Source organism: Desmodus rotundus, chromosome 5 (genome assembly GCF_022682495.2).
Source record: "Desmodus rotundus isolate HL8 chromosome 5, HLdesRot8A.1, whole genome shotgun sequence".
Classification (NCBI taxonomy): Eukaryota; Metazoa; Chordata; class Mammalia; order Chiroptera; family Phyllostomidae; genus Desmodus; species Desmodus rotundus.
Genome location: NC_071391.1, coordinates 125,688,287 through 125,714,710, shown reverse-complemented (window position 1 = coordinate 125,714,710; position 26,424 = coordinate 125,688,287). Strand labels below are relative to the sequence as shown.

General features: G+C 50.1%; 2 protein-coding genes across 2 annotated transcripts in view; one reads left to right on the top strand and one right to left on the bottom strand.

Annotated features, from left to right (window-relative positions):
* STPG4 (sperm-tail PG-rich repeat containing 4) overlaps positions 1–13,228 on the top strand; it is a 36,776-nt gene extending 23,548 nt beyond the window's left edge. The window contains exons 6-7 of the mRNA XM_024552990.3: positions 10,344–10,448; positions 13,035–13,228. Of these exons, the coding sequence (XP_024408758.1) occupies positions 10,344–10,448; positions 13,035–13,151 (222 nt within the window). The 3' untranslated portion in view covers positions 13,152–13,228. The remainder of the gene's footprint in view (positions 1–10,343; positions 10,449–13,034) is intronic.
* Positions 13,229–20,492: 7,264 nt separating this feature from the next.
* The window catches only part of TTC7A (tetratricopeptide repeat domain 7A), a 113,646-nt gene continuing 107,714 nt past the window's right edge, over positions 20,493–26,424 (bottom strand). The window contains exon 20 of the mRNA XM_024552841.4: positions 20,493–22,679. Within this exon, the coding sequence (XP_024408609.2) occupies positions 22,458–22,679 (222 nt within the window). The 3' untranslated portion in view covers positions 20,493–22,457. The remainder of the gene's footprint in view (positions 22,680–26,424) is intronic.

The window sequence follows — 26,424 nt, the reverse complement described above, 5'->3', positions numbered from 1 at the left end:
GGCTTATTTCACTTAGCATAATACTCTGCAGGTCCACCCATTCTGTTGCAAAGGGTAACAGTTTTCCTTTTTTGACTGAGTAGTATTCCACTGTGCAAATGTCCCATAGTTGTTTCATCCACTCATCTACTGATGGACATTTGGGCTGCTTCAGTATCTTGGTGGTTGTAAATAACACTGCAAGGAACATAGGGGTGCTTATGTTCTTTCGAATTAGTGTTTCGGGTTCCTTCAGATATATTCCCAGATGTGGGATCGCTGGGGCAAAAGTACATTAACTGTGAAGTTGAAAATCCTCTAGGATCTTTGGTGCCTCTCAGGAGCCTTTTTCACTTGTTAAAAAATGCGGCAAGTTTTCCTTCTTGTTTGTGTCAGGGATTCAGCTGGTGGATTATATTTTGTCCACAGGGTGTAGGTGGCTCTCAGCAGAAGCAGTTGGTGAGGATTTATCTGGTTGGAAAACAGTTTTTAATCTTCAAATTACCAATGTAAGGTTGTATACTTATTGGCTGTTTCAGTTATTGTTGCAAACATAATAATTGATTATAGATCAGCATAATTGTTTTGCCCATAGAAAAGACTGTGAAGAGGAGAGTTTTTATGTGAGTTTTTGGGGATAGATGCCAGAAAGATGTTCTACCATAAGGGAAAGGGGCCTTTTTACACCCACAGGAAAAAAAAATTGTATTGGAGACTTCCACCAGCCACTATTCCCTTTGAGCACCTCGGTAATGACTGAGCCCCATGAATCCCAGGACCCAAAGGGCCAGTTTCCGCAGAGCAGGATTTTTTTTAAGAGGAGGAAAGCAAACTGCAACAAATCCTAGTCATATCCATGCCGAACAAAATAAAACTTGTCATTGGTGGTTTTTCTTCCTCTTGCCCTTTAATCGATTTAACTGCTTTTATAAATGACCCAAATAAATCTCCTGACCTACGAGCGAACTGCATAAAGTTTGTTCCCTCCTGAGTGTGAAGGATACCAGATGTTCTGCACAGCTTCTCTGGACATGTAGGGGCCACTGGTGTTGTTATTTAATACTCCTGTTAAGGTAAAGAAAAGTAAGGAAGATTTTATTTTTCCAACCCTTTTTCCCCACTATCTACGTGGACTGTGGAGACTCAGTGCTTTTATCTAATTGCTGGAGGGATTAAGCACTAACACAACCCCTTGGAAAGCATTCTGACAGTATGTGTTGAACTATAAAAACTGTTTCTATCTTTTAGTCCACTAAACCCATTTGGAGAAAATCCCCCTAAAGTAATAATATTATATGCAGAAATAAATCTGTCCAAATACATCATTAAAGGATTATTTATAATAGCAAGATAGTAACAGCCACAGTTTAATATTGAATAGAAGGGAAATAATTAAAAAAGAATATTGCATATCCCTCAAAGAAATATTTTACAGCCATTGAAACAATTGATAAAATGATAAAGCAGCAAAAAGTTTGCAATCTAATACGTAGTGAAAAAATGCAAGATATAGATTGGTATGTATATTATGATTAAAATTAATCTAAGAAAAATTATGAGCATAAACAACAGGAAATGCACCAAAATGCTTTTAGTGGCTATGCTGAGGTGCTGTAATTAAGGATAGTTGTTTATTTCTCTTTCATTTTTTAAAATAATTTTTCCAAATATAATTTTTAAAAGTCAGAAAGTAGATAATATTTGAGGGAAAAAGCCATCAAAATGGTCAACATAAAGATATTTTGTTACTTAACTAAAGATTGTGCCACTTCCTCCTACTTAATTGGGAATCAGTCAGTCATGTGACCTGGGGCTGGCAGTGGTTGCTAAGCGCAGGCTCTTTTCAGTTATTTCTCACAGGTGTACGTAAAGTGCGAAAGGGGACGAGCACATCCTTCCTGAGAGCAGGGATACAACCTCACAATGTCAAATGAAAATGGGGTTCTTTTGTTTGATGTCAGAAATATTACAAGATGTTTCCGTTTTTCTTAAAACCTGACAAGCCTACAAAGAATAAGGAAGGGGTTAGGTAAACAGGAGAGAGTCTACAGACACAAACGAGCTTTATATGATCTGTCTGTTTTAGTCACATTTAATAGTAGGAGTTTGCAAAGGGACATCACATCTGTGGCATACTCTCTGCATTAAAACCCGCATTGGAAAAGAAAGCTGAATCATTTCAGCTGTTTTTGCATTTGAGGAATTAGGTTAATTAAAAACGAAGCCGATAAAGGGAAACAAAAGCAAAAACTAACAAATGGGACTTCATCAAACTAAAAAGCTTCTGCACAGTGATGAAAACCATCAAACAAACAAAAAGACAACGTACAAAAAGAACGGGAGAAGTTATTCACAAATCATACATCCAATAAAAGGGTTGATACCCAAAATATATAAGGAACTCATACAACTCTAACAAAAAATAAACTGTGTTCACCGTAGCGTTATTTAAAATAGTCAAGATATGGAATCAACCTAAGTATCTATCGATAGATGAATGGATAAAGAAAATTTAGTATATATACACAATGAAATATTTTGCAGTAATTAAAAAGAGAATGAAATCTTGTCATTTGTGACAACACGGATGAACCTAGAAGGTATTTTGCTAAGTGAAATAAGTCAGATAGAGAAAGACAAATCAATATATGATTTCACGTATATGTGGAATCACAAACAAATGAACAAACTAGATGAAACAAAGACAGACTCATAAACAGAGATCGCAGGGATGGTTGCCAGAGGGGAGGGGTGGGGGGTTGGCAGCAAAGGCGAAGGGGAATATAGTCAACAATACTGTGCTAAGTTTGCGCGGTGACAGATGATTAATTACTAAAACCAGTGGGGTGACCACATTGTAAGGTATACAAACGTTGAGTCATTATACTATATACCTGAAACCAATACTGTATACTAACTATACTTAAAAATTAACTACAAAAAGAAACTGGGCTGATAGTTTAAAGTTTCACGCGGAGCAGAAAAATAATCAATACACTTGTTCGGCATGAATAAAGCCAACATCACCTGAGTGGGACCTGAAAGTTAAGATGATGAAAGCAGGTCTCATCTCCATGTCCTCAAAGATGAGTTCACTTGCAGGTAACAATTTTGGAAAAATATAACCTTTCCAATATATTTGCGGATGTACTAAGAAAAACACATCTTGGAAATTTTTCTTTTTAAAAAATTTGTACCACTTTTCCAATGCTGGCAGAGTCATAGATCCCTGGCCTGGCTGTGAGTCTGAGGAACTTCCTGTGCTCCTGTCTTAAAACAGTATCTTAACTGGGGAAAGAATACATGAGGATTTTATTCAGTGGCAGGTGACAGAATCCCATCACTATTAGCTTAAGCAAAAAATAAACATAAAGGTGAGGTGGGATTCATTGGTGCACATAGCCTCAGGCACGCAGGCCACTGATTTGCCTTTCTTTGTCCTTTGGATGCGTTCTCTCCACGAGCGGGAGACCACTTCCAGCAGCCCCAGATGCACACCTGCTTGCTTAGCAGCGGGTTGTGAAAAGGCAGGCTCTTCTGATTGGCTATGTGGTGGTCCTGTGCCGGATCCTGGACCAATCTCTGTGACCAGGAGTAGGGGCTTGCCAGCTTGACTGGAAGATCCCAGGCAGAAGTATCGCCCTAGATTTCTTTTTAAATTAAATTATTTTATTTTATGTTATTTTTGATACTATTTCAGATGTCCCCTATTTTCCCCTCTTTGCCCCACCTCTGAGGTCTGTCTGTTTGTTCCACGTATCTATGCCTCTGGTTTTATTCTGTTCATCAGTTTATTTAGTTCATTAGGTTCCACATATTTCTAATGATGGTGGGTTTGCTTCTGCTCCCAGGGTCACGCAGAAAAGAGAGGATGGGCCAGTAAACACCTGCAGCAATTCTGAATTGCCTGCAGGGAGGGGGTCCCTGGCACAAGCATTTTTAAACTAGCTGCATATTTAGGGTAGGCAGGTTTGTGATCAGCCAGTGTCATCTCCCCGCCACCCTCCCCCTGCCCCACACAGCCCCATACCTGGAAACCCAGATGGCCACAGTTCTTCTCTCAGCAGAAATAAACAGTGCCAAGTGAGACATCAATTCTTAATTTCACAGATGTGAATAACTTTTGGCCCCTGACCGATTTGCTTGTGCCCCACCCACCCACATGCATGTCTCCCTTCTTTTCCTCTGAAGATACAGACACATGTTTGCAGAGTCCTGGAATTTCCCCAGTCGGCTACACCCTGCCACCTGCCTTGTCCTGAATTCCCAGAAGCCGCCAGGTTCTCTCCGTGCCCACCTCCACGGAGGACTCTACCCTCCTCGTGGGGACACCTGTTTTCTTTTTTGTGCAATATGGTCCTCCTCTCACACCCATCCCACCAAATTTGGGGGGATCACTTTCATTATTTCATGTAGTAATTTCAATTTATGTTGCATATTACTTATGTTTCATGTGTATATGTAGACATGGGCTGTAAATTTTATTTCTCACCCTTTCTTCAAGTATGTCTTTTTAAAAAAATTTTTACTTACTGATTTTTAGGGGGAGAGAGAGAAAGAGAAACATCGATTTGTTGGTCCACTTATTTATGCATTCATTGGTTGATTCTTGTGTGTGCCCTGACTGGGAATCAAACCCTCAATCTTGACGTTGGAGACAATGCTCTAACCAACCGAGATACCCAGCCAGGGCCAAGTGTGATTTGTAAGTTGTTTGTGCCTAGGATCAATAAGGACGGACCATGTGCTTCTTCTAGGTTCTCTTTAGCTGTATGATTTTAAAAAATAGCTTAGAACCAATACTGACACCTCCCAGTATGGAGAAGCAGGGTCAGTAACTGGCTCTGGCTGTCACAGCTGAGGGGCCAAGTCTTTTGTTTCTAACCCGACTGAGCCTCCCTTTCTCCTCTGTTAAATGGAGGTGAGAGTGTTTCCCTGCACTGTTGTGAGAATCGAATGAGAGCGGGTACGTGAGCTAGAAATGGCAGCAGGGCCAGGGCAGCTCTCGGGTGGTGCCCAGGGCAGGGCGGTGGTGGGGAGCCCACCTCGGAGCAGGCTGGAGGGGCGCCCTGTTAGATCAGCACACCTGCCTGCAAATGAGGAGGCTTCAGAACGCTGGTGACTTAAAGAGATTGGAAAGACAAGGGTGGCATTTAACATTTTATACCTGCAATTAAATTGTAAAACTATTCTTAGTGTTAATACGCACGTAAAAAACAACAAAGTGATTAAGTGTAGAGAGAAAGCTGAATTTCACATTCCTAACTATATTTTTGGCAGGAGCCTATGCACTTTATTTCATTTCATTTCATTTCATTTTTTGTGATGCAGAGAATTTGTCCCTACAGGTTAAAATGAATAGCACCCTCCTCCTAGGTGTGCCCTGAAGGCCTGTTCGCTTTGGCCTTCCCTAACCTTTCCTATTCCTGCTCCCTCCACAAACTCTTCTTCAGCCTTCCCCCCAACCCCCGCCCCGCAGACTCCTCCTCCTCCTTGTTCTTTAGGTCTCTGCTCAAATGGACTTTTTAAGTGACTTCTCAGGCCCCTCAGATCACATCAGTTTACCCTCTAACATGCTCTCCCATAGCACCATATGTGTTCCTTTGTGTGATACGCCGCATATTTGTCGGTATTTTTTTTGTGAGGTATATATTCCCTATTGGAATGCACGCCCCATGAGAGTGGGAAGCACGTATGTCTTTTCCATTAAGACTGAGTTCTGCTGCCCATAACAAAGACCCCAAATAACTATTATAAACAAGGTAGGAACATATGTTCTCTTGTATAATGTGCCTGCAGTAGGTAGTTTAGGGCTGGTGTGGCAATTCCACAGCACCGGATTTTGGTGTGCTGCTCTGCTAAGCATGGCTTCCATTCCCATGGTCCCAGAGGGCCGAGAACATGGGACAGGCTGGCAGGCAGGAGGGCGGGGAAGATGGACAAGCTGCCTTCTCCTTAAGGCTGCTCCTTGGAATGTGCTCACACCTCTTCTACCTCCATCCTATTGGCCAGAAATTAGCCATGTGGCCACACCTACCTGCAAGGGAGGCTGGGAAATTTAGTTTTTATTCTGGGTAGACATGTGCCCAGCTAAAAATTGTTCTAATACCAAGGAATAAGAGAAAGGATACTGGGAAACCATTAGGTGCTGCTGCTCTCCCACCTCTCAGCAACTGTGCGGCACATTGTATGGTATTAGTTGAATGAAGAAAGGAGCTGAACACGTGGGGATCCATTTGCTAGAGCTTCTGTAACAAAGTACTACGAATTGAGTGGCTTAAATGACAGAATATACGAGTATTGCCTCACAGTTCTGCAGTCCAGAAGTCCAAGATCAAGGTGCCAGTTGTGTTGGTTTCTTCTGTTCCTCTCCACTCTCGCAGCTTCCAGTGATCTGCTGGCAATCTTTGCCAAGATCGCTGACCTCATCCTCACATGCTGTTTTCCCTGGGTACATGTCTTTGTGTCCAAACCTACCCACTCATGTGTCCTTGGATGGGACAGAAGCCAGGACTCTGCTGGCGCTGTTTCCCACCCATAGAGGCACCCTGGCCCGATCATTACTTTTCACTTAGAACAGCATTCCTATGGCTTCTGGAATATGAACTTGGGCCTACAAGTATCCACTTCCTTAATGTTCCACTTAAAAGGTTTTATCTGATACATGGGGGGCAAATAGCATTCAGTCATTTCTTTCTGCCCTAAGTCTTAGTCACTTTTTTTAAATCCTCACCGGAGGATATGTTTTTATCGATTTCTAGAGAGAGAGGAAGGGAGGGAGGGAGGGAGAGAGAGAGAGAAACATCAGCTGGCTGCCTCCCATATGCATCCCAATCAGGAATCAAACTGGCAACCTTTTGGTGCATACCACGATGGTCTAACCAACTGAGTCGCCCAGCCAGGGCCAAGTCTTACTCCTTTTGCTTCCGGCGACCAAGACCAAGCAGGGAGGCTACTGGACGACACAGGAAGACATCCGTGCTTCGCTGGGCCCAGCACCTGCACTCCCTAGGAGCTTGTAAGTTGGAAGCTTAGGAATGAAAGCCACGTGGGGCTTGGAGAGAAAGGGTGCAAATGGCGGCATTTCTTCCCATCTTGCAGACAGCTGGGCTGTCATAGGCATGGAGTCAGTGGTAGCACATGCAGCAGCATCTTTTGTCCCATCTACCACCCTGGCTTGAGAGTACTGTGCTTATTACATCCAAACCAGGGGGACGTTGTGCAGACTGTTGCTGTCCGGAATCCCTCGGCTGTCTGTGCCTTTCTTTCTGTGGTGGCTCAGATTTCTCCAGTGGGAGTGCAGAGGTCACTCCATATGAAAACAGTCTCCGTCCCACGAATATACTGGTTTGAAAACATTACTGTTTTTATCTCTCTGCCACGGGTTGTAAAATTATGAGGCACATCCATCCCTTGATGATCAGACTTGTGCTTGGCTGTTAATAACAGACTCCATGCGTGGCGGAGTAATTGAGAACAGATCCCTAATTACACTGCTGAGCCTCTCCCAGGAACTAACAGGAAGCCCCACCCCTGACTCTTGCGGAGGGCCTGCAGCTGGATGCTCCTCCCGCCAAATCCACCAAGTCCGTTGGCTAATTTGTGGCCCAGGATCTCATGAGACACATTTTTCTGTTAATTTTATCTCTTTTTCCTGCCTCCTTTTCTCTTTTACTCCTTTTCCATATTCACTCATCTATACATTAGGTATAATTGTTTTTATTATTTTAAGAGCAATCAAGTGCAGTGTAGAAAAATTAGAAAGTGCTGATAAGCAAAAAAAGTTTCTTCTCTTTTTAGATGACGGACACATTTATTTTCTTTTAATTGTTGATACGATTACAGATGTCCCCCATCCACCCCCGCCCCCTGGTTTGCCCGCCTCCACCCAGCTTTTGCCCTCCCCTTCCCCTGGACTTCCCACACTGTTATCTGTGTCATGGATTCTGCATATATGTTCTTTGGCTAATCCCTTTACCTTCTTTCATCTAGTCCCCTCCACTTCTGTTCCCCTCTGATATCTGTCAGCCTGTTCCATGTATCCACACCTCCGGTTCTGTTTTGTTCGTCAGTTTATTTTGTTCTTTAGATTCCACATGTAAGTGAGCTCATATGGTATTTGCCTTTCTCTGACTGGTTTATTTAGTTTTGCATGATAATCTCCAGGTCCATCCATGCTGTTGCAAAGGGTAAGAGTTCCTCCTTTGTTTACAGCTGCGTAGTGGTCCATTGTGTAAAGGGACCACAGCCTTTTTATCCACTCTTGTGTTGATGGGCACGTGGGCTGTTTCCATATCATGGCGATTGTGAGTAACGCTGCTGTGAACATAGGGGTGCTTATATACTTTCTGGTTGGTGTTTGGGGTTCTTACGGCATAGCCCCCGAAGTGGAATCACTGGGACAAAAGGCATGTCCATTTTTAACTTTTTGAGGAAATTCCATACTGTTTTCCACAGTGGCTGCACCGTTCTGAGTTCCCACCCACAATGCACTAGGGTCTCCTTTTCTCCACATCCTCGCCAGCACTTGTTGTTTGTTGGTTTATTGATGGCGGTCATTCTGGCAGGTAAAAATGTTTCTTTTTACTCAACATGCTACCACCTGAAGAAAACTGTTAGTGAACATACCTTGCCCAGTTTTTTAAAGCACATTTTTTAAGCTTCTATTTTTCACTTAAGAATATTTGGGAATAGTTTCTATGTCCATAAAATTCATCAACACTGGATGAAATAATTGCAATTTATGTAACCAGGCACACAGGATTAGTTTGTTTCTCACTTTTAACTCTTAGAAATGATGTTATAGTGAATGTCTTTGTGGCAAACACTTGCACACATTCTCAGTTGTTTTCTCAGGATGAATTCCTGAAAGTGGAATTGCTAGGTCAAAATAATAAATATACGTTCTTTAACTTTGTATTATAAAAACTTAAACAATGTACACCACACGGACAAAACGCTATATCAGACCCCAAGTGCCCGTTCAACAGCGATCAGCTTCTGGTGCACCTCTACCTCCGCCCTCCTCCCCTAGTTCCTGAGTCATTTAGAAACAGATTCAAGATCACGCCAGAAAGACTCATTTTTGTCAAATAGCACAGGTATTTGCAAATGGGAAGGGAAAAAAGTGAACTACCAGAAAATAAAATGAAAGGCTAACATCTTGTCTGCATTGTCTCCTGTGGTGTTTTGGCTGTTTCCACTCTCCCTGCCGCCCCTGGGCCCAGGTCTCATTTTTCTTCTGGATTTCTTCAACAATCTTGTAACAGTCTCTTTCACTTTCTCTGCGTTTGGGTAGGTATATATGTTTTTAAGCTATTTCATAGTCTGCCACATTATGCTCCAGAAAAGCTAATCAAATTTATACTTTCACCAAGAGTGTCCATGCTGGTGGTTAAAATTTTTGTTTTATCTTTCTTTTTTTTTTTAAGTAGATTTTATTTCTTAATTTTTTTAGACTGAGGGGAAGGGAAGGAGAAAGAGAGGGAAAGAAACATCCATGTGAGAGGGAAACATCGATCAGTTGCCTCTCAAACACACCCCAGCAGGGGACCAAACCCACAACCCAGGCATGTGCCCCTATGGGGAATTGAACCAATGACCTTTCACTTTTGCGGGATGATGCCCAACCTACTGAGCCACACCAGTCAGGGCTCCTTCCCCCCTCCCTCCCTTCTTCCCTCCCTCCCTCCCTTTTTTTTTTAACCTTTGTTAATTTTCTAGATCTCCCCCCTCTCCCCCCAAAAGAATCTCATTGTTGTTTTAATGAGAACTTATTTGGTTATTAATAAGATTAAAGCCACCCAATCATTTCTTCTTTGAACAATTGTATTTTCTCTTTGGGAATTGCCTTTTGCTAATATTTTTATTGGGATGTTTGTCTTCTTAAAATTGCCTTCATTCATATTAATTTCATGGCATTGTACTTACGGCAATGAATTGCTGTGGGTACTTGTTTGGACTTAGATAATATATGAAAGAATAAGTGTGTTTTATAAAGCTAGCAGCTTGGAGCAGCAAGTCACTATTAACAGTCAGAGGGACGAGTATGGAGTGAGGCATGCCAGTGTGGGGAGGTGCCCAGGCAGGGCCAAAGGGAGACTTCCACAGTCACTTAACCTTTAGTCTTTCCAGCCATCCACCAGGCAGGTAAAGTAGATAAAGCAGGTATTTTCCCCATTTCACTGTGACTTGTGCTGGGGCATACATTGATAAGATCTTCCAAGCCCAAATCCAGCTTTTTACAGTATCACACTGATTTGTGTTTATTTGTAGAAGGCAAATAAAGCATTAAAATATATCAAATATTAGTAATTATGAAACAGTCTTCTTCTTCGTCTTTTTTTTTTTTTTTTTAATTTTAGCATGAAGGTCCAGGACCAGGTCATTACAACTTGAAAACACCTTCAGCAAATTCTGTTGCTTCTTGTTTTCAATCCAAAGTACCTCGATTCTTGCCCTCCTGTTCAGTAAGTATTCGAAAAGGCAGATTGTGGCTGTAGGTTTTATGGCTGTGTATTGGTGGGCAGCGGGCAGTGGATGTGGGATGGGCGTATTATATACAATTCTGGTATATACATAAGTGCTTGTCAAGGCAGCAAAGGGTATATAGAGCTCAAATACCTGGCAAGCCCTTTGGCCAGGTTCAGGCACAGAGTGACTCCTGAAGGCTGTACCTGAATTACGGGCCCAGATGAGAAAAGCCAGCACAGTGATTAGCCACCCCTTGCTATGACCTGGATGCTTTGTAAGGAAACGCCTTTGATGAATTGAGGCAAGCCGGGGACAGTGGCTGTCCCCACCCACCCAGAACTGCCTTTCTTTGTGTGTGTGGCTTCTGAAAGCGAAAAGTGAGGGCAGAAACATTATTATTGAACTAAAGGAAACCATTAAGGCATGAGCGATTGTCCTGCCTTTAAAGACTTAGAACAGACAGGGAGAAGTCCCAAGTCCTTGGAGACACATAAAGAAGGGAGAATCTGGCAGTGTGTGAGAGCCTCAAAGGCTTAGGGGAGATCTCAAAAGCATAACACGGAGTTTATGAGCAGTGGCTTTTTTTTTGAATGTTAAAAGACAGTTTTAATTCCATGGCCTTGGTGTTTCCAGCCTGCACCCCAGTCTGAAAGTCCCCCAAACTCGCTGGTATGTAGCCTTATTTGAGATGGTTGGGAGACAGAAATACAAATTCTGCCTGTAAGGAAATAGGCACACCCTGGGGGGTGAAGGAAGGGGGCGGAGCTGGGCAGTGGGTAGGAGAGGGCTAGTGCTGCTGCTGCCTGGGCTGCAGCACCCATCCCCGGCCCCACTGTGGTGGCCCAGGCCCTTGCCTTCAGGATTTTGTTCCAGAGCTGCCAGTTGCGGTGCGGGGTAATGTGGCCTTTATCTGGACTTGTGAATACTGGGGAATCCCTGCCAGTAAAATTAAAAACAGACCAACAACAGGAGGCTGGTGGATCCCTTTATCCGGTGCTCGTACCCTAGTGGCACCACCGGGACCCAGACATGGGATTTTGTTGGCACTCACAGGGCTGGGCGTCCTCGGGAGGCTGGAGTCACGATGACCAAATGCCCAGGAAACTGATCGCGAAGCCAGAGGGGTGGCTTCATTTTCAAGTGTCCACCAAGGGGGTCACTGGTATTCAGGGCTGCTGCTCTGTGGAGTGTCTCCTCTTATAGGAAACTCTTCAGGGAAGCCGAGGACAACCAGAAGTTTGCTTGGTCACAGTGAACTCAGGGCTGGAGGATGGAGCCAGATGTTCTCAAGGGCTGAGAACCATAACTGGCAGCCTCCTGAGGGGTGGTTCTTGCGGGGATTGGGGGGGCAGGTCCACAAACCCATCTGTGGTCTGGCCTTCCAGGACTCCTCACACAGGCTGCTTCCTCATTAATAGCATGATAAGGCTCCGGCTTTTTTGACATCCGGCCAGGACTTGATGAGATTCCAGGCTGCTGCTCTGCTTTTGGCAAGGGAGACATCCTGTCGTTTAAAGCAGCTTCTGCAGGCAGCTGACCTCATCCACACCGGGCTGAGTCTCTGCCCCACTCTCAGGGTAATCCAGTTTCCATCTCACTGTCTCCTGAAGAGATAACAAGCTGCGAGGAAGGAAAGAAATGACAAGAAGGTGGTAACAAGGATAATACTGGCAGTGGTAGCTAGCGTGTGGAGTGCCTGGCCTGCGGCGTGGCCCGCTCTCTCTCCTGGAGGGCTTCCCGTGAGCTTCAGAGCCTCATTTGTTGGCAGAGGCATGGGAAGCCCATGGCCCGAGGTCACACCGAGCCATTGGGGCTGAGACGAGGACCTGAACCCAGGCCTTTCTGACAATAGAATCCTCCCCTTAACCACACACAAAGACCCTGGCGTCTCTCCAGCAACCCAAGAAAAAGTCCCTTTGGATTTCGAGAATATGTGTGTGTGCCCCGGCATGGAAAACCCTGACCTCAGACGTCCAAGTCATAGCCTATGAAAATGACAGTCATTTGCATTTTATCACAACAGAAGAGAAGCTTTGTTTAAACAATTGGTGTAATCATTTTTAAAGAACTTCATCAAAATGAAAGCATGACTTTCAAAAAGTGGAATGCGTGGATTTCGTGCAAATACTCCTGACCCTGCGGTCTGTAGACAGGGGCAGGGAAATCCCCCACCGCTCGCGCTGGATCAGCGCTGGAAACACACGCGTTTGGGCTTTCGAGGTCAGCCTCTCAGGTTGGGAATCCATTCTCTCCAATCCTCTACTACTAGACTGAGGGGGTGACAATGGCATTCCCAGGGACAAATTGCCTGCGGGAGATAGTGTGCCTTGTGGGGCAGGTGGCAGGTGAGGCGCCTCGCCCGCGGGTCCAGGTCATCACTGGTTGTCCAGTGTCTCTTGGCAACTCTGCAGCCTTGGGGAGAGCGGCTGATGGGAGCCACTCCGGGCTCCAAAGACACGCGTCTCCGCCCACACCAGTGTGGCCCTTGCCTCCCTCCGTGGGGAGTTGCCAGCCAGGCCCAGGAGGCTCCAGGGCTTTGGTGTCACACTCTCATCAGTCCCCATTTTCTGTTCTGCTTTCAGAAAACCCCAGGCCCAGGAGCATACACAGCTTCAGCGCAATTCCCCAGGCAGTCCCGGACCGTAGCCAAAATGGGGCGAGAACACAGCCTCTTCTTCAACAACACAATCGGCTTTTAAAATAAAGCCACCTTGGCCCTAAGTTATTTGTCTGAGTAAGTCATTATGTTTAGAAAACACTGTTTTGTCTGCTCTTAGGAGAATTTGAGCACAGAACCTAATAGGTTGCCCAGAGTGAGCATCCAGCTTATTTATCAGGACTAGGCCCAGCATAATTTCCAGTTTACTCTCAAGAGTGTCCTGATTTGAACAATAAATTTTATTCCCTATGTTTATTTTTTTTAATTATATGCTATTGGTTATGCTATTACAGTTGTCCCCACTTCTTTCTCCTTTGCCCACCTCCACCCAACCCCCTCCATGTGCTTATTGACAAAGGTGTATCCTGGAGACTTCCCCTGGGCTGCCCTTGCAGGAGCTTAGAAAGGCCTGATGTGCCCAGGCTGTGCTCTGTGCGGCCCTGGGCTCTCCAGCTGGGTCCCAGCTGCACGAGAGTTGGGATACCTCTAATACCTCACGGCCTCATCGAGACTTCCTTGGGGGTCGGGGTTGGGGGGTGCTGCTTTTAACCAAGACGTAATGGAGCTCTGACAGGATCCCAACAGGTGGGTCCTTCTCTCTCAATTCCTTGAAAAGAACAATATTTATTCAACCTGATGAGTATTTGTGGTTTCAAGTCAACAAAAATATTTTGAGTATCTGCTCTGTGTGGGGAGTAGGGGCTTAAAAGAACGATGAATGAGGCATGTGACTGCATCTAGGGCGGGTGGTAGGGAGACAAGGCCAGGAAGGTAGGTAGTTTGGGGTAATCTTTGGCTCAAGGAAGGCTTTGAAAGCTGCGCCAAGCAGCTCCTTCTGGTGTTGGAAGCTCAGGGTAAGACACGCACTAGTTTCGAAGCCGTGAAAACACTGCACCCAAAGCCCAGAGGAGCGATGTTGGCAGTGAAGGCCACGGGTGGACAGGGCAAGGCAGCATGCAGGAGGGAAGCTTGGCTGGCACCCAAGGGACCAAAAGGCTGAGAGGCAGGGAGAGGAGAGGGCAGAAGGTCAGGGGCAAGGAGCCCTGTTTGGACAAAAGGCAAGAATAAACATTTGCTGGAGGGGAGCGGAGAGAGCCTAGCCTGGCCAAGCCAACTAGAGCGGAGGGTGTGAGGGAGGGTGACAGAGGGGTGGGACCACATGCAGCCACGCATGGCAAGCAGTCCTGCTCAAGGAGCACCAGCTAGACAGACACAATGCATGATGGCCAGTGTCTCACAAAGTTTGGGGAGATTCCAGAGTCATTGATACATAATTGGGAGAAACCTTATAAAATGCTCATACGACATTTTGTTATATGTTAAAAGGAGAAAAAAACTAGTCTTAGAAGCTCTTATAAAATTGGTATTGGGAGCAAGGAAGGGAAGGCCACCCTGTCACTGAATTCATCCAAGTTTCACGTTTGTGGGAGAAACTCCCTACATTGTATTTCTTCGGAGCTGAAAACAGCCACTTGGATGGGGATGTCTGGGGTGGGGGTGGGAGGACACAGTGGCTCCTGTCCTGCTTTGATCAGAGGATGGCTCTGGCAGAGGATGGCAGGGCAGATAGTTCCAAATTTTATTCTCCAACTGGGTCAGGGTCCCCTGCAGGATGGGAAAGACACAGCTGGCAGGGCTGACGGGGAGTGTTTTCTCTACGTTGCACCCGGTGCTCAGGGACGTGGTTGGAGAGAGGCGGCCATGTCTGTGTTGCAGCTCGTGGGTGGGAGTTAGAGGAGCCCTCACCCCACCAAGGAGAGGAGGGAGGTGGTGTTGCCAGTGTGTAGGGGTAGTGTGAACCAGCGGCTGGCAGGGACCCCTTCTCCCTCCCTCCGCCTCCCCTCTGCCTCTCTCGGGCTCACTTTCCCTGCTGCAGCAGGCGGACTTCACTGCCTCTTTCATATTTGGAATCTATTATAGCTCCCTCGGCCTCCCCTCACGTCATGTCCTGAGCCAGCACCCTAAAAGGATGCAGCCAGCCCCTCTTGGTCCCAGTATCAGATGCCTAGGAGAGAGAATCCAGTTGGCCTGCTTGGGTCAGGAGTCCACCTTGGGCCCTTCAAGCTGTGGACAGAAGGGCCTAGAACCTTGGTGCAGACCAAGGTTCTAGGGCTGCAGGGGCCCGGCTGTGCGGGGGTGGGGGGGGGTGGGTGAGTAACACGGGTGGAGGGCAGCTCCCCAGCGTGCCAGGAGAGAACAAAGACCTGTGCGGAATAAGAAGGGGAGGGTGCCTTGACTGGCCTGCAGACACTTCACCAGGAGGTGAAGCTGCTGAAGAAAATCCTGCAGGGCCGTCTGGACATCTTGGTGTTTGGGGTCCATTCCCTAAGCTTTGCCTTTGGCTCCATGACATCTGTGTGTCTCCCGGGAGCTGGGGCGTGCCTCAGCCCTGTCTCCCTTACCAGTCTTGCCGCCTGGTTGTAATGCAGCCCTCACCCTCTTCTGTGATTCGGGGGATGGGACAGAGACTCAGCACTAGGTGTCAGCTGAGGTCTGGCGCAGTCCAGGTGGTGAGGAGAGAACATTTCCCTTCTCTTCTTTGGCATATTCTCACATTTTTATAGAATTTTATACAGTTAGGGAGAGGCTTTCCCAAAGAGACCAGAGGGATTCTGGATGGCATTTTATTGCCACAAGCCTGAAATTGAGACACTATTTGAAGAGCAGGGCCTCCTTCTGTCCTTCTCAAGACGGAGAGACTGACCAACCTGGGTTGACCTTAAACTTGCACTCCGAGATTGGGATATTCACAGCTGGCAGCTGGGCTACTGTGCACATCAAGCGCCGTGTCCAAAAGGGCTCGGGAAGTACGAGCGCGGAGGGAAGAGACTTCTGCCTGTACCCTAAGCCCCAAGCAGCCTCCCTGCTGAACCCCTCCTCGCTCCCCCATTGGCTGCTGTGACACTGGCTTCTCCAGGTCCCTGCCCTGGCTTCCCAGAGCCTCCCTCTGTTCCTCTCCCCTCCCACCCCAACCCGCAACTGCCCTCTGAATTTGGCTTCGACCAAAGGGAATGGCTCTTCTTGGCTGCAAACGTTGTCTACCGTTTCCATGTGAAACTCCCTCTCCGTTAAATCAGAGCATGTCAAAAGTCACGGCACTGTTGGGGACAGCTTGTCCTCCTCCTTCTTCTCCTCTCTTTCCCTCTCCCCCCCCCCGTCCCCCCACCACTTTCTGGACCTTCATTTGATACCTTCTGGACCCAGAGGCTGAGGGCCACAGGTTGGTGGGTGATTTGCCCTGCCTCCAGCATCATCTCTCTGATGTTCGATGCCACCAGGCAGCACAGAGCTCAGGCCTGCTACCCTAGGATTGCTTTGAAGGCCCTGTTATCTTGAAAACACAGTTCGGAATCTCCAAGTTCAGAATCAGTTGTACTAAGCTGCATTTTAGAATCCCCTGGGGAGACTTTAAAACTCTTGGTGCCGTCAGCTCCAAGACAGATCCCATCAAACTCTCTGGGGGTGGGACTCAGGCCTCGTGTTTTTTCAGAGCTCACCCCCTTCCCCACCCCCGTTGATTCCAATGAGTGGCCAAGGTTGAGAGCTGCCATTGAGATGGTGCGAGGGCACCAGTCACCAGTAACCCCGGGTGAGGGCACAGGTAGTTCTCCCAACGTAAAGGTTTAAGAAGAAGACAGGGCTCTTGCCCTGGAAATCCCTCTCCAGTATGAAGAAGAGATTGACCCATGCTCTCCTCGGGCTGAGTCCAAAGGGAAAAGGATGGCACAGGGCCCGTTTGGGTGAAGTTAGTGCCTGGAGTGGTACCAGGTGGAGGTTGTTCTGGGTAGAAAGGAGAGCAGCGGCCTGACCCCTGGCTGGACTCTTCACAGACTCTTGGTTTTGGCTAACGACTGGGCCCAAAGTGGGGAAGGGGATGGGGTTGGCCTCTGGATTCAGGGCTACAGGGGCTGGGTGGCTTGTGGGGGTCAGTGCTGGAGACCCAGACTGTGGCAGGGCTTACCTGCAGCCTTCCTAGAGAAGAGGACACTTTGGATGGCAGTGGGAGCCAAGGCTGAATCCTCAGATGCTGCGGTCTGTGAGTAGAACAGGCAGGGAGGGGCAGCCAGATAGGAAGGAGGAGGAGCTGGAGGGAGGGGAGGCCCAGGAGGTGGACAGTGGAGAATCATCTCCCAGCAGGTGCTCCTTGTTGCCTTGTTAACAACACCCCTGGCTATACCAGAGCCCAGTAAAAGGTGTCACCTTCTGAGGAGTGGGGGAGGGGGGGCGGCTTGGAGGGGCCCAGTCAGCAGGGGAGGGAGGTAGCAACACGGCTGCTTTGGGTGGGAGTGTGGCTTAGTCCCTGAGAACTGCAGACAGGAAGGTGGGCTCAGGCTCTGTGACACTGCATCTCCTGTCACCAGAGAGGGCTAGGTGGGGGCAGGCGGCGGGGACCTACAAAGCTTCCCATTGGATTCACCACACTGGAACTGAGGAGCCTGGGAGGGGACCGCTGGGACAGCAAGGCAGTGTGCTGGGAGTTGTGCAGGTCCCAAACGGAGCCTAGTGCTTGATGAGGGCTGACCATTGCCCTTGTCCCTTCTCTTTTTTAAAAAAAGACTTTATTTATTTTTAGAGAGAGGGAAGGGAGGGGGAAAGAGAGGGAGCGAAACATTAATGTGTGGTTGCCTCTAGCACGGCCCCTACCTGGGACCTGGCCCACAACCCAGGTGTGTGCCCTGATTGGGAATCAAACCGACGACCCTTTGGTTCCTGGGCCCACACTCAATCCACTGAGCCACACCAGCCACGGCTCATTCCTTTTCTGAGGTCCCAGAGCTCAGAGGTTCTGTGTGCTGAGGGCCATGAGGGAGCAAGGAAGTTGCAGCTCCTTTTGTTCAACAGTGCCAGAGGGGACCCCTGAAAACATGCCAGGCAGGGGCACATCTGCTTAGGCTTCTAATCCCCAACCTGTGCCGGGCTGGGCATGGGAGCTGGACTGCAGAATGCCCCTGAGCCCATGTGCCGAATCCTGTGCCTGGGGTAGTTCTTTATCCAAACCATCTATCAGTTTCCTGTGGCTGCTATAACAAATTCCCAGACTTTGTTGCTTGAAACAGTACAAATTTATTCTCTTACAGCTCTGGAGGTCAGAATTCCCAAAATCAGTCTCACTGGGCTAAAGTCAGGGTAAGGCAGGGGTGATTCCTTCTGGAGGCTCCGGGGGAGAATCTGTTTCCTTGTCTTTTCCAGCTTCTGCCTTCCTTTCCTGACATCACTCCAAACTCCCGCTCCCGTCTCATCTAGTCCCGACTCTGACCCTCCCGCCTTCCTCTTTTAAGGATCCTTGTGGTTACCTGGGTTCCCCTGGATAATCCAGACAACCTCCCCAATGCCCTTAACTTTATCATGTTTGTGCAATCCCTTTATCACGTAGGAGAACATATTTGCAGGTTCTGGGACAAGGATACCTTTGTGAGGGGTGTTATTCAGGCTTCCACATCATCTACCTAACCCGTACCTGGGATGGGGAGTGGGGCGTTCTTCTGCTTGAAATACTGCCCTTCCTGTGGCCCTTGGTGGGGCCTGAGTGCCTCTCCAGGTGGGCCGGCTGCCTCTCACCCATGCTCCAGCAGTCCCCAGATTCTTGCCTGAGGCCGGGTTGGATGGCGGGCTCTGGGATCACAGTACGCTGTCAACAGGGGCTGGCAGCTTGGGTAAGGGAGATTTACTTAGCTGGCTGCTTCCCAAACAAGGCCAAGAAATACTTGCACGGTGACGGTATCTGAATGCCCTGGTGCGGTGGGGGGTGCAAGGCAACAATGGGCACTTTGGTACCAGAGAGGAGTCTGGGTGGTGGAGGCTGAAATTCCATTCATGTTTGTGCCTGCAGAGAAATGCTATTAATACTGAAGGGCTGTGTCCTGGAGAGCAGTGGGTGGGCTGGAGGTCCAAGGGGGTGGCAGTGTGACACAAGCTTGTTCCAGGCTCTCCTTCTCCAGGGAGTTTATGTGTGAACAAGGGGCGTGAAGACCTAGGGGTCAGGAAATGTCTCCACCCCTGCCTGACTTTTCAACCTCTGACCAACTTGCGGTCAGCGCGGCACAGCCCTTGTATTGAACAGGAAGGGTTCCCCTCCCTTCCCTACTCCTTCCAGCCTCCATTCTCTTCCTTGAAGGATGAGCCTTCTAAAACTCCCCAGGCTGGCAGATAATGAAACATCACCTATGGCTTTTAATTCTCATCCCAGGGGACAATGAGCTGGGGGTGAGGGTGTGTGAAAAGTAATCTACACTAATTGTTACATCACTGAAGACTGTGCATGTGTTTCCTTCAAAGAAAGCATCGCAGCAAAAGAGGAGCTGGGCACCTAAAGGCTCCACGAAAGACCTGCTCCCCTAGGACAGCAAAACCACAATGAGAACAGAGCTGAGGGTCGGGGAGGCCAGGCCGCAGCGAGGCCAGGGAGCAGGAAGCTCAGTCTAGGCCAGCCCCAAGTTCTAGGGAAAGCCTCAAGAGCGGCTGTCTTCAAAGTGGGTGGGTGCGGCCTTGGGGTACACCAGATGATCCTTGGGAGTACACGAAGAAAATAGAGCTCCTATATAAACTTGTGTCATCCTTCAAAATTTTAGTGCACATTTTGTATGTAGTATGTTGGCATGTAGTGTAACATATATCAGGTGTGCATTGGTATGTCCCTCTCAGCGCAGGTGGCCAATCTGGATGTGGCCTGGATCCTCACCACATGCCCCTCCTGGGGGCTTCTCCCCCGGGCACTGGAGGGGTGCCACTGGCAGATCTCTGGGAACAGTCTCTCTGTTCAGGTGGCAAGTCTGGCCAACTCTCCAGTTGGGCCCTGGAGGCAGCAGGGGGCTCAGGGCCACCTAAGGGACAGGTAGCAGTCCAAAACGAGACCTATACTAGGTGGGCATGCCTAGACCCCCCCTCCTTCCTCCCACCCATCTCCAGGCTCCAGCCTGACCTTGAAGCCCTCCCAAACCCCCTACCTCTGCCCCCGTGCTCATCTACTCTCACCTGGCTAAAACCACAATCCCTTCATCGGGGCCCTCCCTCCCTGCTAGCTCCTCCAACTCCCCAACCCGGACCTGTGAGGCCCAGGCCCTGGACTCCGTGGGCCCCACCCCTTCTGTAATACCCTGGCCTCTCCAGGGTCCGCTCAAGGCCGGTTCTGGAGCCACCTGTGCGCTGAATGAACACACTGCTTCAGACAAACCTGCTTCTCCTTCAGGGGTCTCTTTACTCAATCTGCTGTCAGCAACTTGGCCTAGACCGCTGAGGCCTCCTCCGAGGGTGCACTTGGTGCCTTTCCTTACCAAAAACTGACCACCAACATCTTTGGGCCCCCCAAGGCAAATCAATGGCTTCTGCTTTGTCTTAATTCTTTGTCCTGTAACAGAATTCCAGAATAAAAATAGAGCTCTATCATATACAGAGCCTGGCACAAATAACGCCCCCTTTTTTTTATTAAAAAATCTTTTATTACAAAGTCATAAGCATGTAATTCTGTAACATATCACACTCAAGCACACCATATGACATTTTAGGTGAAATGTTCAAATTAAAACTATAAATTATTACACCCATATAATATTACCCTACCAACCACACTCAAGAAGGCATTACTCCTGCTGGACCCTGTACATATACATACACACACATACACATATTGAGATCCTCCAAACAAGAGGTGAAGGATGCGGTGTTCTCTGCAGTGTTGCTCACCTGGAGGGAGGCCAGGAGGCGTGGGCTTTCTGGGCTTTCCCTGGGAAGCACCTGGGGGTGCAGTGCTGAGCCAGTGTGGTGAGGAGGGGGGTTTCCCACAGACAGCCTGGGCTATGACAAACCTGGGCAGTCCCCGCTCCACCTTTCCACACACCTTGAAATGAGAGAGGTACCTGATGGAGCTTTAAAACTAAAACCCAAGAGCAGGTAAGAAAGGGATTCCCCTAATTGGCCTGTGGTGGTGGTGGGGGTGGGGTGGGGCAATTCCTTGGGGAATTCCCAGAGCATCATGCAGCAGGCTAGGGGAGCAGCAGGGAAGACCCCCACCACCAGCACCCAGGACCCCTGCTGACAAAGGTGTCAAGTATACAGAGGCCAGCTCAACTAGTTAGGTGCCAGGCAGGGAGAGCCAAATGGCCAGGGAGGGGCATGGGTTAACCGGCAAAGCCTGAGCTGAAGTGGACTGTGGGTGGTGAGATGAATCTGGGACAGTCCTGGAGACTCCCCATCTCCACGTTATAACCCCTAGAGCGGTCTGCACTGTACTCATGGCCCCGAAGGGTAAGGCTTTGAGGAGCAATGGGTTGGTGTAATGTGTTAGAAAGGGCTGGCTGCAGCAGCCACGCTTACACCCTGAGGCCCATCCTAGGGCTATGGCCCAGGGTCTGAGGAGGCTGCTTTAGCTGGGGCATTTCCAGGAAGGAGGTGGGCAGAAATGGAAGGTAGGTTAGGGCCGGTGCTCAGTGTCCCTGGCCAGACACCAGAGGCCTCAAAGGCGCTTGGCAGCAGAGGGTACACAGTGAGTTCCAAATGGCCTCACCGGGCAAAGGGCAATGCCAGGCATTACCCACTAACTCAAAGTCTGGGAGAGGAATCCATCTCCTTCCCACTTGCCAGTGGTTCTTCAAGCCATGACCACTCTGGGCAAGACCTGAGAGTGATCCAAAACCTTGTCCTGAGACAGTGGCGTGGGACCAGGACGTGGGGCTCCCCCAAGGCACAGAGGCACGGGTGGGGGGAAGGCACGGCTGCAGGGCTCCAGGGAGCAGGTCCGGTCACCATGACTCTATGACACTTAGGGTTCAAGCAGACTGTCTCCCGAGGAGCCAAGGAAGAACACAGGAACCCCTCTTGGCCTGGCCTGAGGGCAGCTTCAGGGTTCATCGCTGGTGCTAGATGCAGAGGGCTGAGGTTCGAGACCAAAGCTTGTGCAAAGCTGGAAATCAGGGTCAGGGATGCTGAGGAACGGTGGCAGGTACATACAGGGGTTTCTAGATGGGGAAGTGACCAAGTCACACAGACCTTACTGTACATTTCGATGATGCACAGATATTCTGGGCAGGGGCCTCACATTGATGTGGCCTCCCAGCTACTTCCTTGCTCGTAAATGCCACAATGTCTGAGTCCCAGGGAGCAAGGAATTTGCTTTTGATGCAAATCTGGTCCACCCAGCTCCAGATGAGCCTCTCTCCCAGACTCAGTGGGCCCTGGAGGGAATGCAGGGGTGGCGTGGGGGAGGCGAGGAGAACTAGGGCTGCAGCTTGCAGAAGCGTTCCCTAGAGATGTATTTCCCTGAGGTCCTGTACCTCCCTGAACCCACATTCCCTGCTGTCGGCCTGCTCTGCCCACCAGGCAGCCCCCTTCCTCCTGCTGCTGCAGGGCAGTGTTAGAGCTCTCTGGGGATGATGGAGAAGGGCAGCACTGGGCTGCTGGCTTCCAATTCAAGGGCGGTGAGGAAGCATTCCACAGCGGCCTCACTCTGGCCCTGGGCCTGCAGCACCTCGCCCAGGCCCTGCCATGCCTCGTGGCAGGTGCTCTGCCTCTCCACAGCGTCCCGCAGCACCTTCTGGGCCAGGCACTTGTGGTCCAGCCGATTCAGCATCATACCCTGGGAGCAAGCATAGGGTGGGGGGTTAGTGAGGCTGTCCTGGGGTAGGGTCACCCTGGCCACCGGGGCAAGGAGTGGGAAGCAGCTTGGCCACCAGTCACCAGCTGGAGAGGGCCCCAGACACGGTGTCTTGCTTGGATTTTTGGTCAAGTGACTGTGCCCTTGATTAATGCAAATCTTACCTGTCCCACCCGAGACCTGCTTCCAGGTCAGCCTCCCAAATCACACATTGTGGGAGCTGTGTCCCGCCTGGCCCCAAGGGATGGGCTTTCAAGTCAGCAGCCCTGCTTTGAGTCTCCCCATTACCAGCTGGGGGATCCTGGGCAAGCCACCACTCTCTGGCCCTCGGCTTCCTGACCTATAAATGGGAAAGACCATAGTAGCCACCTCGAGGGCTATTATGAAGTTTACACAAGTCTGCTTATGTAAAATACTCGAAGAGCTTTTAGCCTGTGTGAGTCTGTGATGGGTCTGTTACCCGTGGGCTTGCTGCTGCACCCTGCGCTGCCCTTCTCCTGGGGACGTGGGTGGGACTGAGGGCTGTACGCTGTAGGCTCCAGCTTCTATCACCTTGGAGAGAACCTTGAACTTGTGGGTGGGTGGGGCTAGCTTCTTTGCCTGCATCTCAGGTCTTCCTAGGGATGTTTGGGTCCTAGGACCTAATGCTCACCCTGGCCTGGCCTGGCAAGTGAGGGTCACAGGACAGTCAGATGACTGGGGACCGGGGATGGAGGCTGTGTGAACGGAGGGCTTTGGGAAGGGTGGTCACGAGCTTGGCCTTACATTTTTGGCTCCAACAACCCCGCTGCCAGAGATATAGGAAGTGACGGGAATTGTTACAAAAAAGGGTTGGGAAGTTCAACTGGCACCCTGCCCCTCTCTGTCTACTTTCACACACACTGGGTGAGCAGGGGAAGGGGCTGATGTCTCCTTTCAGCCTTTGTTCCCAGAAAGGCTGCTTTGCACCATCCAGTCTCACTGATCTGTGTCCCAGCCCTCGAAGGTAGCATGGGATGGCAGCACTGGGGGGCCTCCTCTTATCCTACAGTTTGGGGTAAAGCACAAAGATATGAGGTAAAGCGTGAACACTGACTTCCTGGATAGGCGGGGGCCAGGGTAGGGGTGGGGAGCTGCCTTCTATGTGCCGGGAGCCCCCTCCTGGGTGCCCGCCCACTGACGGCCATGTACATTTTTAGCTGGAACATTTTCATCCTCAACATGCTCCCCAGAGTTAGGCCCTCCGTTGCTATGGAGACCTACTGAGGAAGATGCACATGCCTGATTTCATAAAGAGCCTGGAACATGACCAATTAGGCAAGAGGGAAGGCTGGCGCTCAGGAAGCCCTAGGAAAAGCCTCCCCCTCTCTGGAGGTGCTGGATGGCAGTACTGGGGCCAGGGGGCAGGAAAGGAAAAAGGAGATGTCTCTTCAGCCCAGGGTGAAGCTATTCCCAGGGAACCATGAGGATGAGGCAGAGGACAGGGGAGGACAGAGAGCTGCGGCTGGGTGGAGCCTCAGGCAGGCCCCCAGCTCTGGCTCTGGCCAGATGGGAGCGGTGCTGACTCAGGGCTGCCTAGGACCAGGGGGCTGTGCCCAGTCTAGCCAACAGGGCTCCAGGCCAAGAAGTTCTGCCCACAGGGCCTGGGAGCTGGACCCTGAGCAGCGCACGATGGAACAGGGCCCACAGGGAGGAGGGAAGGAAGGCGAGACGACAGGCTGCCAGACACCAAAATTAAGCACCAAAAATGGAAGGTTTGAGCCCTGTAAGTGCTGCCCATGAGGGAGCGACAGAGGACAGATGGGGAAGGGCCAGCCAGCAGAGCCTCCCAGAGAGGGGGCGGGGCCGCAGGGGCTTTTACACAGTGGCTTTTACACACTAAGACTGCTATATTGAGCTTCCACATGAGATTTTGTTTGAAAAGACGGCTCCATCTAAAAATGAGTTTGAAAACCCCCGATTCTCAAGAAGCGTGTGGGTGTTTGGGAAGTGGCCAGATGTGCCTGCAGGCTGACCAGGGAGTGCACGCGGGTGCTCGTGTGCTGTTCTCAGTGTGGAGGGTCTGTAGCGGGTGCCTCTGTGTGCTCTGTGCGGAGGACAAGCCCAGGGCTCCACAACCAGAAGAACCCCCGCTCTGCCGCTGACTAGTGCAGTGACCCCAGGCAAGCGGCCCGTTGTCTCTGAGCCACAGTTTCCTCATCTGCAAGCTGGGGAACAGAAGGGTCCTCCCTCATAAGCTACTGACCAATTTGAAATCATGTAGCAGGGGTACATGGTGGGCAGAGAGCAAATGGAAGTGTCCCCAGGATGACCAGAGGTCCCGGGAGGGGGTGAAGGGGTGGGACAGCTGAGTTTTCTAGAGGGCAGGACTCTCTGTCGGCGGGGACTGTGGGCTAGGCTGGGGTTGGTTCACGTCCCCACCACCCTGGGGTGCTGACCTTAGAGCCTGAAAGGAGACACCGGGCTGGGGTCAGGCTGGGGCCCAGAGGCCTGGGGCCTGTAACAGGATCTTCGGCCACCTGCCCGAGACACCAGCCCGTTCGTGTTTGGTAGCAACTCGGAGTGTTTGCTGCTTGACAACCGGACAGGGCCCGTCCCAGGGAGACTGCAGGTCTCACCTGCTCTGTCCCAGCCCCCACTGCCAAGGGCCTGCTGCCACTCCCTGGCTCCCCAGCCCCCACGGGTCTCTATTCAACTGTCCCTGTGGACTCCCCCCTGCCCCAGGCAGGGGCCATCCAGAACCCAGAGCAGCCAGACCTGCTGGTGACCTTCACCCGGGAGAGGTCATAGCTGTGCTGCCCCGGCACAGGGATCAGAAAGTGAGGTACAAGTTGCTCAGGGCAGCGGAGCACTGCCCCATAAGAGGGGCCAGGGTCAGTGGCAGCTGCGCAGAGAGGGGCAGGGCTGTGGGGAAGTCCCAGAAGTTCCCGACTTCCACCATTCCTCTCTCCCTCCCTTCTTGGATCACAGGGAGGAGGAAACATCTGGCCACATCTCATCTACCTGGGCCCCGCTCCCCAGTAAGCCTTCCCCACGGATGGCAGGACCCCTCTCCCACATCTCCATCTCGACATTGTGCTCCATTACTGTGGGCTGTCAGATTCGACCCCTGTCCTCCTGCCCGGGCTGAGAGGGACGGGTCCCTGGCTCCTGCCTGCCTGACCATGACCCACACGATAGCAGCTCAACAGAGCTCACAGCTGCTGGGAAGGTCCTGGGCTCAAAGCCAGGTATACCAGAGGCACCTGTGGGTGCCTAGCGACCAGCTTAGCACCAGCGGACAGGCAGCCCGGGGGGCCCTCTGAGGGGGACCCTCTCTGTTAGGAGCCCAGGTTCTCTGTGGAGGTCCAGGGTGCGGTCAGGGGCTGTAGCCTGGGGCGGGGATGCAGAAGAAAGAGGATCCTGCCTTATTTTTCAGAGCTGCCACTGCACAGCATCTCATCCCATTAGTTCAGTGCCTGACACTGGCCCCCAGCGGGGAGGGGCAGCAGGAAGGTCCCCGCCTGCCTTCTCCTTCTTTTTGGTGGAGGCCTGCTCTGGGAAATAGTCCCCAGTGCTAGACCAGCTGCCGGCCAAGCTCAGAGCTCCCTCCCCACCCCTCCCCTCAAGTATTTATAGAAGTTATTTTGGGAATTTTCTTTCTGAGCTTAAGGCACATTCCTGGGATTCTGTCATAGCCTTTCCAGCTGGGAAGCCGGGAATCAGCTGGAGGCTGCTGGAGCCTCCTGCTTGTGGACCTTGGGGCTGC